The 12462-nt window shown below is 45.4% G+C and overlaps 1 protein-coding gene across 1 annotated transcript; it reads right to left on the bottom strand.

Moving 5' to 3' along the window:
- Nucleotides 1–9114: 9114 nt before the first annotated feature.
- LOC147464078 (uncharacterized) lies at nt 9115–10632 on the bottom strand. Its single transcript, XM_086498174.1, has one exon. It carries the CDS (start codon nt 10630–10632, stop codon nt 9115–9117), a length of 1518 nt encoding a protein of 505 aa, XP_086354300.1.
- Between the last annotated feature and the right edge of the window lie 1830 nt (nt 10633–12462).

The raw sequence follows: 12462 nt of genomic DNA, 5'->3' as shown, positions 1-12462 counted from the left end.
CGGGTGCTTCTAGAGCGACAAATTGCCAAATGGAGCTCCGGTGAAGCCAAAGTCGAACCAAAGTTGACAAAAACCATACGGCAAGGATCCCCAAGGGATCGGGAAGCTATGGAGACCAACATTGAGAAATTTCATCGCCAAAAAGCACTCCAAAAGTCAGAAAACGGCTCAGAGACTCTGAAGTCCACACAGGGAGTTATACTCGATCCATTTGACTTTTTTGTTGAAATTAGGCTCAAAAGGGACTTAGGGGGGCAAAGGGCAAGCACTGGGAGCACTAGCACTGAAAAAATCACCAATAGACATCCTACGCGTAGGATGTCTCAAGGGAACTTTTTGGCACAAACCTCAACAATTTTTGTCATGCACATGTTCTGAATGACATTTACAAGCCATACACCAAGTTTCATCACATTTGGACCATATTTGACCTCATATGCATGGAAAAACGCAAAGTTAGGGCATAGAGGCAATAATGGGCCATTGACCTACCAAATCTTGTCCAAATCTCATGAAACTTGCACAACACACTCACATACACATCAGCAAACAATCTGTGTGGTCAGGGACAAAAAAGGATGAAATAGACATCCTACGCGTAGGATGTCTAATGGACCTTTTTGGCATGGAAGGGATGTTTTATCATTCCAGATCTAATTACCTCATCATCAAGAGCCCATATGACAAGTTTGAAGCCCTTCTAATCACTTTTGACCCCCAACACCTTCAAGATACAGTTTTTGAGCCCAAAAACACCTCACAAAGCCTTACAAGCATCAAATCTTGTCCAAATTCAAATCCAAGAACATGGCCATGTTCCATACGCCAAGGACAACCCATAGAACAAGTTTCATGCAATTTTGATGAAAAAGAAATCCTACGCGTAGGATGTTTCCAGCATAAATTTAGCCTTCTGTGCAAGGAATGACATCATGGGAGCCAATACCATGGTGCATAGAGCCCATATACCAATTTTCAATCCATTTGGACATCAATTGCTACCTATGATGGACATTCTACCCAAAATGTGACCTAAAGCCTGAATAAGCCCCAAAAATCCACTTTTTGATATCCAAATTCAAATCCAAGCATATAGCCATGTTCCATGAGCCTTACACTACCTGCATGTCAAGTATGAACCAATTCTGATGAAAAAGACATCCTACGCGTAGGATGTCTAAATGGAAATTTTTGGCCAGATTTGCACTGTGAGCACATGCACAGCTTCACAAGTTCCTTTTAAGCTATAATTTCAATTTTCAAGTCATTTGGATAAGTAAAACTTAGTTTCGTAGCTAATATGGAAAAAACACTAACTTTGGATTACTGAGTGCAACAGGATCTATGGCAGCCTCGAAGTCACCGGCAAAGAAGAAAAGAATGACAATCAAAGATTATCTGGACGAGGTGGAACCCTTTGTCATTCCAGAAGGAACATTAAAGCTCACCAGCACCTGGATACAAGAGGATCTGTTAGAGTCCAATGACCTAAAGATCTACCAGGGAGTGTTCAAAGACAATGAAGGCAATGTAATAGAGCTGCCAATGCTGCCAAGAGAGCTCAATGAATTTGTACGAAGCAAAATGGCTGGCTACTTGGAGAAAATTGACCTCCATAACTACTTCGAGGCGATACCAGCAGGGGTGGACATCAAAAGAGTATGGGAGTTTGTAACAAGCATCAAAGAGGATGGAGTGGCCAAGGTGACAGATTTACAAGGCAGACCAGATACAGAGATCATAATCACGGAGCGGGTTGTAGCCCATGCACTAGACCTCTCCAATCAAGGAGACAATGTAACAAAAAGAAGGGACGAAGTCAAGGTGTACAAAGAGAAAAAGGCCAATTACACCTTTGAAGACATTGCCAACCCAAAAGTGGCAATTATGTGCCACTTGTACAACCAGTACTTCCACATGTGCACTAAGAGGCCACAGAAGTACAGGATGCCGCCAGGTGCAATTGCCACGACGTTTACTTGGGCAATGACAAAAGGCACCCCAAAGATAATCAACTATGCGGCATACATACATGACAGCTTGGTAAAGATGGGCAACAAAAAGCCAACCTACATAGTGCTAGGAGAACTGATAACCAAGGTGGTTTATGCAGCACTACACGCTAAAGGAAGGTGGCCTGACCCACCATCTCAGAATGATTGGCTAAGGGTAAAAGAAGACAAGGAAGATGAGCCACAAAGAGCACCAAGGGTGGCTACGAGATTGAAGAGACGGTTAGAGCCAGTTGAAGAGGAGCAACCTGAGCAAAAGAAAGGAAAGAAGGAGTCTGCTCAAGTGCCGGCCAAAGAAACCAGGTCTCAAAAAGCGGCAAGACTCGAGAGGCTGATGGAGAGTTTCCGAGCAGAAAGAGCCCTCAAGGGTGATTTAAACGAACTCTAGAAGCCATCTCTCGAGTCTATGTCCGGATCATCCAGAAGAGTGCAGAGGGACCGCTTTGAAGATTATATCAAGAATTTCGAGATTCTTGATGCTACAGCGGAAAACATTCCCCATGTCCCTTTCACCAAGGAGGAAGTGGAGCAGATAAGGCAGACATTGCTAGATGAACAAGAAAGCCAAGAAAGGGAAAGAAAAACGAAATCAGACAGGGACTTGAAGGGCAAACCGATAGCTTTACCAGATAGCCCTAAACTGAGCCCACAACCATGTCCACCGCCCTCACCACCTCCTAGCAGCCCTCCACCAGAAGACAAGGAAGCTGAGGACGAACAAGAAGAAAGGCAAGCTGAGCAGCAAGAGCAAAGGCAAGAACCTGAGCCAAAGGAAGAGGCCAAGCCTGAGTCTGATAAAAAAGGATTAAACGAGGCCTATTATGCATTTTTGGACCTGCTAGCTGTAGGCTATACAAAGGAAGAAGCCGCCACAGTCGCATTCGACTTGGCGAGAACAGGGCATAAAGATCAGATGCAATGCATCCGGCTAGTGGAACTTAAAGAAATTGCTATAGACACTGTAGACCTGCACCCGCCCTCCAATGACTGGGACATGGTGATGACAAAGCTAGCCAGATTGCGAGCACAATCCATGGCTTCAGAGGAAGAAATGACGACTCTCAAAGCCACTAAAGAACAGATAAAAAAGGAAGTGGATTCTCTGCAAGCACAAAGCCAAAGGTAAAACGAGAGAGAAGAAGACCTGCAGGCCAGCTTGGCAACGGCTCTACAAAACTGCCAAGCAATGGAAGAAGCAAATGAGGCAGCAGCAAAAAGAATACAAGCAGCTGAAGAAGAGTGTATGTAGCTCAGCAAGTCATTGCGAGATGCTGAAAAAGAATGAGATAATCTGACACTACAGTTGACAGAAGAAACAAAAGAAGTAGAGGCCATGAGAAATGCCAAGGAAAAGGCAGAGATAGAACAAAAAGCAAGCCTGGATGAAGTCCTTGAGCTCAAGGACCAATTAAAAGTCAAAGATCAAACCATCCAGAGACTGCGAGCATCACCTGCTAGAGTTAGAGCTACGAGCTCGACTCAAATCATTTTCGAGAGTCAAATATATGAAGAGCAAATGTAGGAACTTCAGAAGGAGCTGACTCTTGAGAAAAAGCAAAGGTTAATGATGGTTGAAGGGTCTATCACAATGCAAACAAGAATGGAGGACAACCAAAAAGCCCTACAAGAAGAAGTGGAGAGCATAAAGATAAAGCTCGAGGAGGTGGAAAGAGTAAACGCTGAACTTAATGACCTCCTCGTGAATATGGGCGGAGAAGCTGAAGTGGAAAAGCACACTCCTCAGGCAAATTGAGGAGTTGAAAGGCCAGCAACAAGCAGAGGCAAAAAGCTCAGGGCCAGCCGCCAATGAGGGCATCGACCTCGAAAATGTGGCAGATCCTGTGGACGCACCCATGCAAGAGGAAAGCATGGCAGGATCCTCTCAAGAGCCGCAGGATCTAACACAAGAAGAGGAGGAAAAATTGCGTAAGGCAATAGAGGCAGAGCTAAGAGAAAGCACAAAGGAAGCCTTGGAATGGGAGTAGAGGGTCTTCAAATCTATGACAATTCAGAAGATCGACGCCAGCAATCTCAGGCGCGAGTGGCTTCAACCCTCTCTCCCATATCCATTGGTGAAGTATGAAGCAACAACAATAAAAAGGCGAATCAGAGAAGAGCCAATGGTACCTCTCTACAATGCAGACACCTCGAGGCCAGAAGGAGTTAAGCTCATAGTGGATTCTCAGCCAAAGTGGAGGAAGGCTTGGCTTACCAAGTACCCACAATACCTAATACACTTGGTAGAGGCACCTAAACATATCAGAGACAACCTCAGCTTCTGTCCTCTACCAAGGGTAGGACGTGGAAGGCACAATAAATTTTTCAAAGAAGCCAACCCACTTGGCTGAATTACCCAAAGCTGCCGGGCGTGAAGGCAGGTGAGAGAATAGTGTCCAATACATGGTGAAAACCCTAATGGGCGCCATAAAATTGGTCACTGGCTCACCTGACCTTACATGCATTATGATGAGAAAAATCTGTAGAACCATCCTAGCAGTGTTCGAGACCTTCAAGCCGGCCCAGGTGACCGACAACATATTCTTCTTCCAAGATACATACAGATGTGCTTACAATCTGTCAGGTCAGCCTTCCAAGGAGGTGATACATGTGCTGTACCAAAGAATCATGTTTCTACCATCCTATCACCTCCAGGATTTTGAAGAAGCATTTTATACGGGGTTCTTCACCATGAATACAGATATCTTTGGCCCGAAAATGCTGAACCTACATGCAAGGTACGAATCACTGCTAAAGATGCGGGAAACGATAAGATGAAGCAGCTGATCAAGGCCATGTTGGGGACGACATGAACAAGGAGGGGGGAGGGGAGGGGTGGTGTTAGAAGCTAGACACACCCCACGGCATCTAACTACTCGCCGGACTATTATCTTTGTAATTATTCATTCATTGAGGAAAACCCGATCTTTCACCTTGTAAATATTGGGACTTACAGAAGTTTCCGGATTGTATCCCAGTTTTGATAGTTAGATTGAGTAGATGGTTGATTTTGGAACTTTAGGGTTTGAGAAGTTGTAAGGTATATATACCACTTTTTGACCTTAATGAAAAAACCCTTTTGTCATTTTAAAAAACAAGTTTGAAGTCTGTGAGTGAGCGTACTGTGTACGAGAGAGAGAGAGTGTGAGCTTCGTCTTGACGCTACGAGTGCTACGGTGGTCGGAATCAAGTGCGGAGAAGTGCAGCGTGTTGCCCCCGACTAGAGCTACGCGCCGATACCAACATTGCGCGCGTACGGTCCGGCTTTGTGAGCTCCTTCTACGAGCTTCATCGGTCGTTTGGGTGAGCATACGTTGTTCGATTTTGCATTGCAGCATATCCACGCGTTCACATTGAGTAGAACTACACATTAGGCACTTTAGATTTCAGAAACGAAGACCTGCAGATTTCGGCCAGACATCCTACGTGTTTCTGCACCGGGTGTTTTGGGTCGTGATTTTGGTTCATAGACCTTAGGGAGAGTGGCCTATTGGTATTAGTAGGGTCTCCTTCAAGTTTTATGGTGTTTCGAGATTGTTTGATGGGTGTTCTGCTCTAGAAAGCGTTGTAGGAAGTTTCCTCTTTTGCACTCTTGAAGGCTGTGACTTAGACAATTGGTAGAGACCTCTGTAGGAATTAGTTAGGAGTCGGTCGAGTGTAGGTTGACACCTTATGCTTGCTTCCACGCGCCTACGGGTCGAGCTTCGTCCTTAGCTGACATTACATGTTAGGTGAGTTCTCGCTGTGTTGACGTTCGTCGCGGCGTATCCGTCCAACACACTCTCTAATCTAGCACACATGTGAAGCTAGAATGCTCCAATACGAGGGAAACTTGAGAGAGAAGAGGATATTAAGACTTAATCAAGCAACAACAACACACATAAGCATGAAAGACAAGAGTAAGTAGAGATACTTAGCTTCCATTAACCCCAAACGTCGGCTACATGTGTATGAGGAAGCTCCAAGCTCCATAGCCACTCCTCTTCTTCTTCTCCACACTCACCTCACACTCTCTTGAGCTCTCTTTGCTCTCCAAAAGTTGGCTCTTCTAAGAATTCCCTTTCACATCTTGTGAATTGAGTTATATACAAAGAGCTTCTAAAAATGGGCGGCCGGCCAAAAGTGTAAATGTATGTAATAGGCATCTAGGCTCATCTACTCATAGACGTACAAAGTGGAACTCAAGTAGAGCCCGTAGATACAAAGAATATGTGTATACACATATGTGTACATACCAATGAAGCACAATGCACGTCGTTGGTGCTCGCCAGTCAACACTCTCCCCTTCCTAATTTCGCGCACGTCCTCGGGCACCCGTACGAGTCGTCAGAGGGGTGATGAATGTGGCTGCACAAAAGATAATTTCATGAAGGTGCATGCTAGTCCAACATAAGAGTGAGAGTGCATAATAAAAGAGAAGCAATGAATAGCAGCAACCACATTAGAGTTTTGCAAAGCAAGCATAGCAATTGTAAGGTACATTAGATGGTCAAGTGTAGGCATTTCATTAAAGTCCAAGCTTATTGGAAGTAATGCATGAGTTAGCAAAAGGTGTCCGAGTTTTAATCTAAGGTCTCAACTATGCCAAGTCTAAGAAGTGAAATTAGCATGCTTAATAAGAAACAAACATCTAAATGGCACTAGAGCTAGGCTTGGGCGCTTTTCAAGTAGTAAACAAATATGAGAATCTTTGAATTTCAAGTGGAAGAGGCTTCATTTGCCTTTTGATTTTATGCAAAGATAGGAATTTAAAGCACATGACGACCATCCAAGAGTGAGACAAGCATCGACCTTGGTTCCTTGTATGACTACAAGGCCTTCTTCAAGGGTCTACTAGTTCACTCAAGGCATGGCTACCCCCTAACAATCCAAGGCATCGGTTTAGGGCCTTGACCAAGCGAGCCAAGGTGATTCCCCTCGCCTGCCAAAGACCACTAAGGCGATAGGCTATACACATAAACATAGACTTTATTTTTTATTTGGTAGCCCTTTGTTTTGGCGTTTTTTGGTTGGATTTCTCTTCCAAAGTGTATGATGCAATCTCATAAAGTGTACCAAATGAAACAAGCTTGCACATAGAACTAGCACACGCAAATGCTTGTCAATCGTTAAGTAGAAATTTCAAAACCTAGAGCTAGCAATGTCATGAACTAGGATTAACACAAGGTCACAAATGCATACCCATGATTATTAAAAATAAGGTCAAACTTAAATTAATGACTTGCACCAAAACACCTAGATGGAAACTTGCAAAAGCTAGCCTAGCTTGCAAAAACTCATGTGGTTGTGCACTTTATGCACATCAAGGAAAATGTAGTGATAAGAGGAGAAAGAGGCAATCATGGAAAACATACACCTGTAATGGGGTGGATCCTTGTATCCGGATGTGATGATAGACCCCAATAGCAATGGGGATGGCCCACCAAATGCAAATTGCCAGGAGTAAATGTCAAGCTAGTCCGCATGCTTCTTTTTCCTGTGCAAAAGTAAGACACAAAGCACAATACCTTGAGGGGCATATCAGCTGGAAAAGAAGCAATAGTGAAAACAAAAAAAAAGTCCTAAAATAAGGTCTGAAAACCTAGATATCCAGAGGGAAAAACCCAGTGGGAAAAAGTGCCTCTGGTATATGTGCATGTGTCTAGTGCACCATGATCAATCAATACAAATCAAAGTCACGTGCGACTAGAACGAATAAGAGAACCCTCTCCAAATAAAAGGATAGCTCTCTATCTAACAGTCAAAGGCTGGCTAGCACCTAGATCTATACATGTGGTCTCTGCTAAAGGGAAAATATCATGTCTAGGGATGACATCAGCCTCTATGTCACTGGTCATAGGTCTCTGAAGCTCATGTATCACTAGTACACTCCTACATAGATCTATGTCTCTATGATGGTCAATAGAAATGTGACTCGAGCTAGTGCTAGGGTCTACATGTGATAAACTAGGGGGAAGGCTCTTCGGTAGCCAGATCTGCAATGCTCGCGCTCTCATAGGGATATCGGTATGAGATCGTCTAGCATGTCTATGTGTGCATCTATCTCTAGGACATGCTCGATGCTGTGGAGGGGCTGGCCTCTCTATGGGCCGTCTAGTCTCTCGACATCTAGCTCGTGGAAGTCTCGCGCTAGGGTATGATCGTGTTTGCGCCGGGTATGCTACCACTCGTGGCCTAGGTACCCAAACATGTCTCTATCCCTCAAAATAGTCATGTGCCTCAAGTGACCATCTAGATGTGAGCCAACCATGTGAAAGTCCGTCATCGGTCATATGGCTCTCTATAAACACAATCGTGTTGTCACAAGGCAAAGATCTAGCGTGTATCTCGGTACGGGGAACATAGACTTGTCGAAGGGTCTGGGAAGCTCTACGTGGAAAACTACGTGCCTGATCTATCATGGGTCGCTCCTTGGTGGCACTACTCGTTGCTGCGGAACCACTGTCTAGAGAAGGCTCTACACATGGCTGGGATGCCTGTGTACGTGGTCTCCAAACAAGTCTAGTAGGCGGTCTCGTATCCCTACATCGTGTGTCAGTAGAGGTCACTCTAGTCCGTGTACGTCTAGGTATCTGTGGTGTAACCTCTATCGGCGTGGTGTCTCGAACGTGGTCTCTAGGAACCTGATCTAGCAATATACGGCTCGTGGCTTGTCTCCGCTCAATCGGGTGATATGATCGTGAATCGGCACTCGTAGATGGCACTAAGGCGGCATCTACCTAGGGTGGTTTCTCTCTCGGTGGCTCACAGACTATGGCACCACTATGCATGCTAGAAGTTTGGGACATCGATGCTATCAGCTCTGCGGTCTCTCTTGTAGAAGGAGCGACTCTCGCATATGGCTCTGGCTCGATAGATATCTCTAAGGGCCGCTGTGAGGTCGGCAAATCTAAACAAGGATGCTCATAGGTAGCCAAGACTGCATAATGGTCTCATCTATGTCTAGGCCAGGGTCACTCAATGTGTGACTCTATGAGGTCTCTTGTTGCACGCTGGAAGTCTCGTGGACGAGAGCGGCAGGTGGTGTAGGCTCCCTAACAATGCTCTGAGTAGTCTCTAGTCTCGGGGGCTCTACCTGTGGTAGGCTAAGTGCTGGAGCTATCGCTCATGGAACACTCCTCAGAGGCTCTCGTGTAGGCTCAAGCATAGGTGTGTCCTGAGCAGCTCTCTCTCGTGCGGTCACTCGCTCGTCAAGATAGGTGTAATCCTCATCGGGCCTCTCCCAAGTTGGTAAAATACGTCGCAACAAAGGAGGCCTAGGTGGTGATATCGAAACTGGTGTGACTGGAGGACTCGGAGCTCTCGATAACCGTGGAGCTAGCATGGCCATCGTGGGTAAACATAAGTCGTGATGCCTAAGTCGAAGGGAGTAGGGTAGACCTATAGTCAAAATGTACAGTGCGTGGCCGGTATCCCTATAAACTCGCTCACGTGGATCTCCTATCAAATGTGCAAGAAAGTGTGTTGAAGGATCTCCGGATCCACCAATTGACAAGCGTCTGTACCTCCGACCGAGCTCGTCTAGATAGGTCATGGTTTGCTCAACTATGTGAGGCTCCACTAGCCTAGGATGTGTCTGCGTATCTAAGCAATGGTCTGGGTGTGCTCGCTCAATATCATCGAAGTCAAGGGTCTCAATCGAGCGATACTGCTCTCCAAGCTCATCAATAAGGACTGCTCTATCGGCTTGTGTATAGACTCTCACAATCTGCCTAGGTAAAGACAGTGGTCGCTGTGGGTCTGCCATCCGCACATATAAGTGGTCATGTAAATCAACATAGAAGGCAACACCACGCTGGTACTGGCCTATGATACATAGAATCTGACCCTCTATCTGTATCGTGCTACCTGCGGTCTCTCTAGCCTCAAGCGGTGCCTGAAGCGTAGTGGTCAGTGGTCTAGGGGCACTCATATCTACAATGTGTAGTCTATCTTTCCCGAACTCTGGTGCTCTCAACAGTGGTGATGGGGTCATCGTCGCCTCTCTCGTATGGTCTCTAATATGTGTCATTAGAGGTGGGGATGGGTCTCTAGATGGTGCAAGGTGTTGAGGTGGAGACTTCCTAAAATATGTCGCTCGCGGGCTCTCTCTCTTGGTCTCACTATGAGTGGTACGCAAAGTACTAGCACTCGCCGAGGTGTGCATCGCTCTAGACTCGTGGTAGCTCGAAACGCCTGGCAGCAAATCAGGTCTAGGTGACGAGAACCCCGGCGGTGGTCTCCTGAGTGTCCTGGGAGGTGGCACTATGTCTAGAGGAGGTGATGGACTCCTACTCGAAGCAGGGCGCTGGGTCGGTCGAGAATCATATGGCAACCCACAAGTCAAAAAGTAAAACCCAGTGCCTGCGGTGCTCTCGTAGCATCTGTCTCTAGGCTCGCCAACTAGTGTCACAACATCTCTAGATAGGCGTCGACTGGATGCACGATACTCTAACTGATATCGACGTTGAGCACTATCAGTATAGATCACTCGGTGACCTACCCGCTGTAATATAACCTGCTCAGGGTGGTCGAATGCCTCAAAGCAGTCGTCTTCGTGTACTAGCTCGATCTCCTCTCGCCTAATCGAATAGTTGACCACGTAAGTGGCACGAAAATCATCTCTAAATGTGCCATCCAGCATGTCGTCGGGACGGACTCGCATTATCTGGAATTTCTGTGTGGGGCCAAGGGAGGCACGACACTGGACAAAGAAGTATCCCTGTGTGTTTGTGTAAGTGGGTCGGCCTCTGTGCTCGCCTACTAGCGTGAGCAATATATACTCGGAGCACTGGCTCGTCATGGCCATCATGTGTGCGCAAAGTGTACTCTCGACGTGTGCACAGTCTCTAGTCGGGCTCCTATGTCTAATCTCGGGCAATCGGGTCAATGGGGTGTGCGGTGCAGAATGTGCGGGGTGATGCGCGTGAACGTGTGTGCGCGAAGTGAATGTACAATGTGGCACGCGTGAATGTGCGTGTGTAAGTGAATATGTGGGCGAATGGGTGTGAAGTCTCCCTCTCTCTCTCGTTGATGCGTGGAAAAACCTCCTATCTCTCTCGTTGTGTGGGTGCGCACCCTATCTCCCTCTCACTGCGTGACGCGAGAACTTGCTCTTCTCTCCTCTCCTTTCTTTTTCTTTTTTTTTGTTTTGTTTTGGTGGGAAAGCCTATAGGCCACAAACCCTTCACTTTTGCAACTTAAGGAAAAAAACGTCTATCTCTCTTTTGAATTGAAAGTGAATTGAAAATGAAAATTGAAAGTGAACCTGGAGGGTTTGTCTTTTTACTCTTATTGAAATAAGAGGGGGCACTATGCACAAATTAAAAGGAGGAGGGGGGTTTCTTTTACATGGCATTGAAGTAAGGGGTGTTACACAAATTGAGAGGGGGGACAAAGTGAAAGAGAGGAGAACCGACAAGGGGGGGGTACAATATTTCAAAAAAGGGGGGGGGGGGGGGAGGGGCAAAGTGAAAGAGAGGGGAGGAATTAAAGAGGGGGGCAACGCTTTGGGAGAGGGGGGGTGTGGGTGAGTGGATGTGTGTGTGTGTGTGTGTGTATGTGTATGTATGTATGTGTGTTTTTTCTTTTTTTATTTTCCAAAATATTTCAAAAAGTAAATTTTTTAAATCCATGAGCGTAACAAATAGCCGAAAAATATGAAATTTAGCCCGAAAAATATGGGAAAGTCTCGGGCTCGTGAAGAATACGTCGACGGATTCGGTTACCCAATTTTGCCTAAATTTTCATCAATTTTTGGTCAATTAATTGTTTTTTTTGGCATTCAAAAGGCTAAAAATTGTTTAAAAAATACCAAAAAATCATCGAAAAATTTCTGAAAATTAAGCAATCCCTTAAGCTCACTTAGACACATATTCTCACCAAGAATCATCCGCTAATTCATCATACATACCAAATGGTAGCAAAAGGCGAGATTCTTGGAGCGTTTTTTGAGCGTTTTTGGTCCCAATCGACTCAAATCAAATCCGAATGAAGTGCAACTTTCCAAATCACTTTGATACCATATCGAAAACACAAATGTAGCACCAAAATGCATAAACAATCAAAACAACTCAATATGGCATCAAAAGCATACTTTCCAAATGACGATTTCAGAGAAAACGCTAAGTGCTTGACTAGTTGAATGCACAAACCAAATCAGCATTTTTGCAAGCACAAATACACTTTCCCGGATGTCCAATTGCACAACTTGAATGCTCAATGCTTATATTAACAAACGGATGACCAAATCACACAAATCCGGCATAAAAAAATTGGCATTCAAACAGATTTCAGAGAGCACACAAAGCACTAAATCCCAAACACCAAACCACCAATGCACACAAGGGATGAAGAGCACTTACATGACCATAATCAATGCATCGAATCCAAGTCCAAATGATGATTACACACCGTGTGTGTACGCGAAGCTCTGGATCAGGCGTTTTCACCTACAAGAAACCAAATCCCAAAT

The sequence above is a fragment of the Adiantum capillus-veneris genome, chromosome 2, assembly GCF_014529385.1.
Source record: "Adiantum capillus-veneris isolate H3 chromosome 2, ASM1452938v2, whole genome shotgun sequence".
NCBI classification, from domain to species: domain Eukaryota; kingdom Viridiplantae; phylum Streptophyta; class Polypodiopsida; order Polypodiales; family Pteridaceae; genus Adiantum; species Adiantum capillus-veneris.
Note: the sequence above shows the minus strand (reverse complement) of the source record. Positions and strands in the feature narration are given on the sequence as shown.

What these genes read in the sequence shown, in the direction of transcription:
- LOC147464078 (XM_086498174.1), bottom strand. Translation starts at nt 10,632, where the DNA reads ATGCTGGATGGCACATTTAGAGATGATTTTCGTGCCACTTACGTGGTC.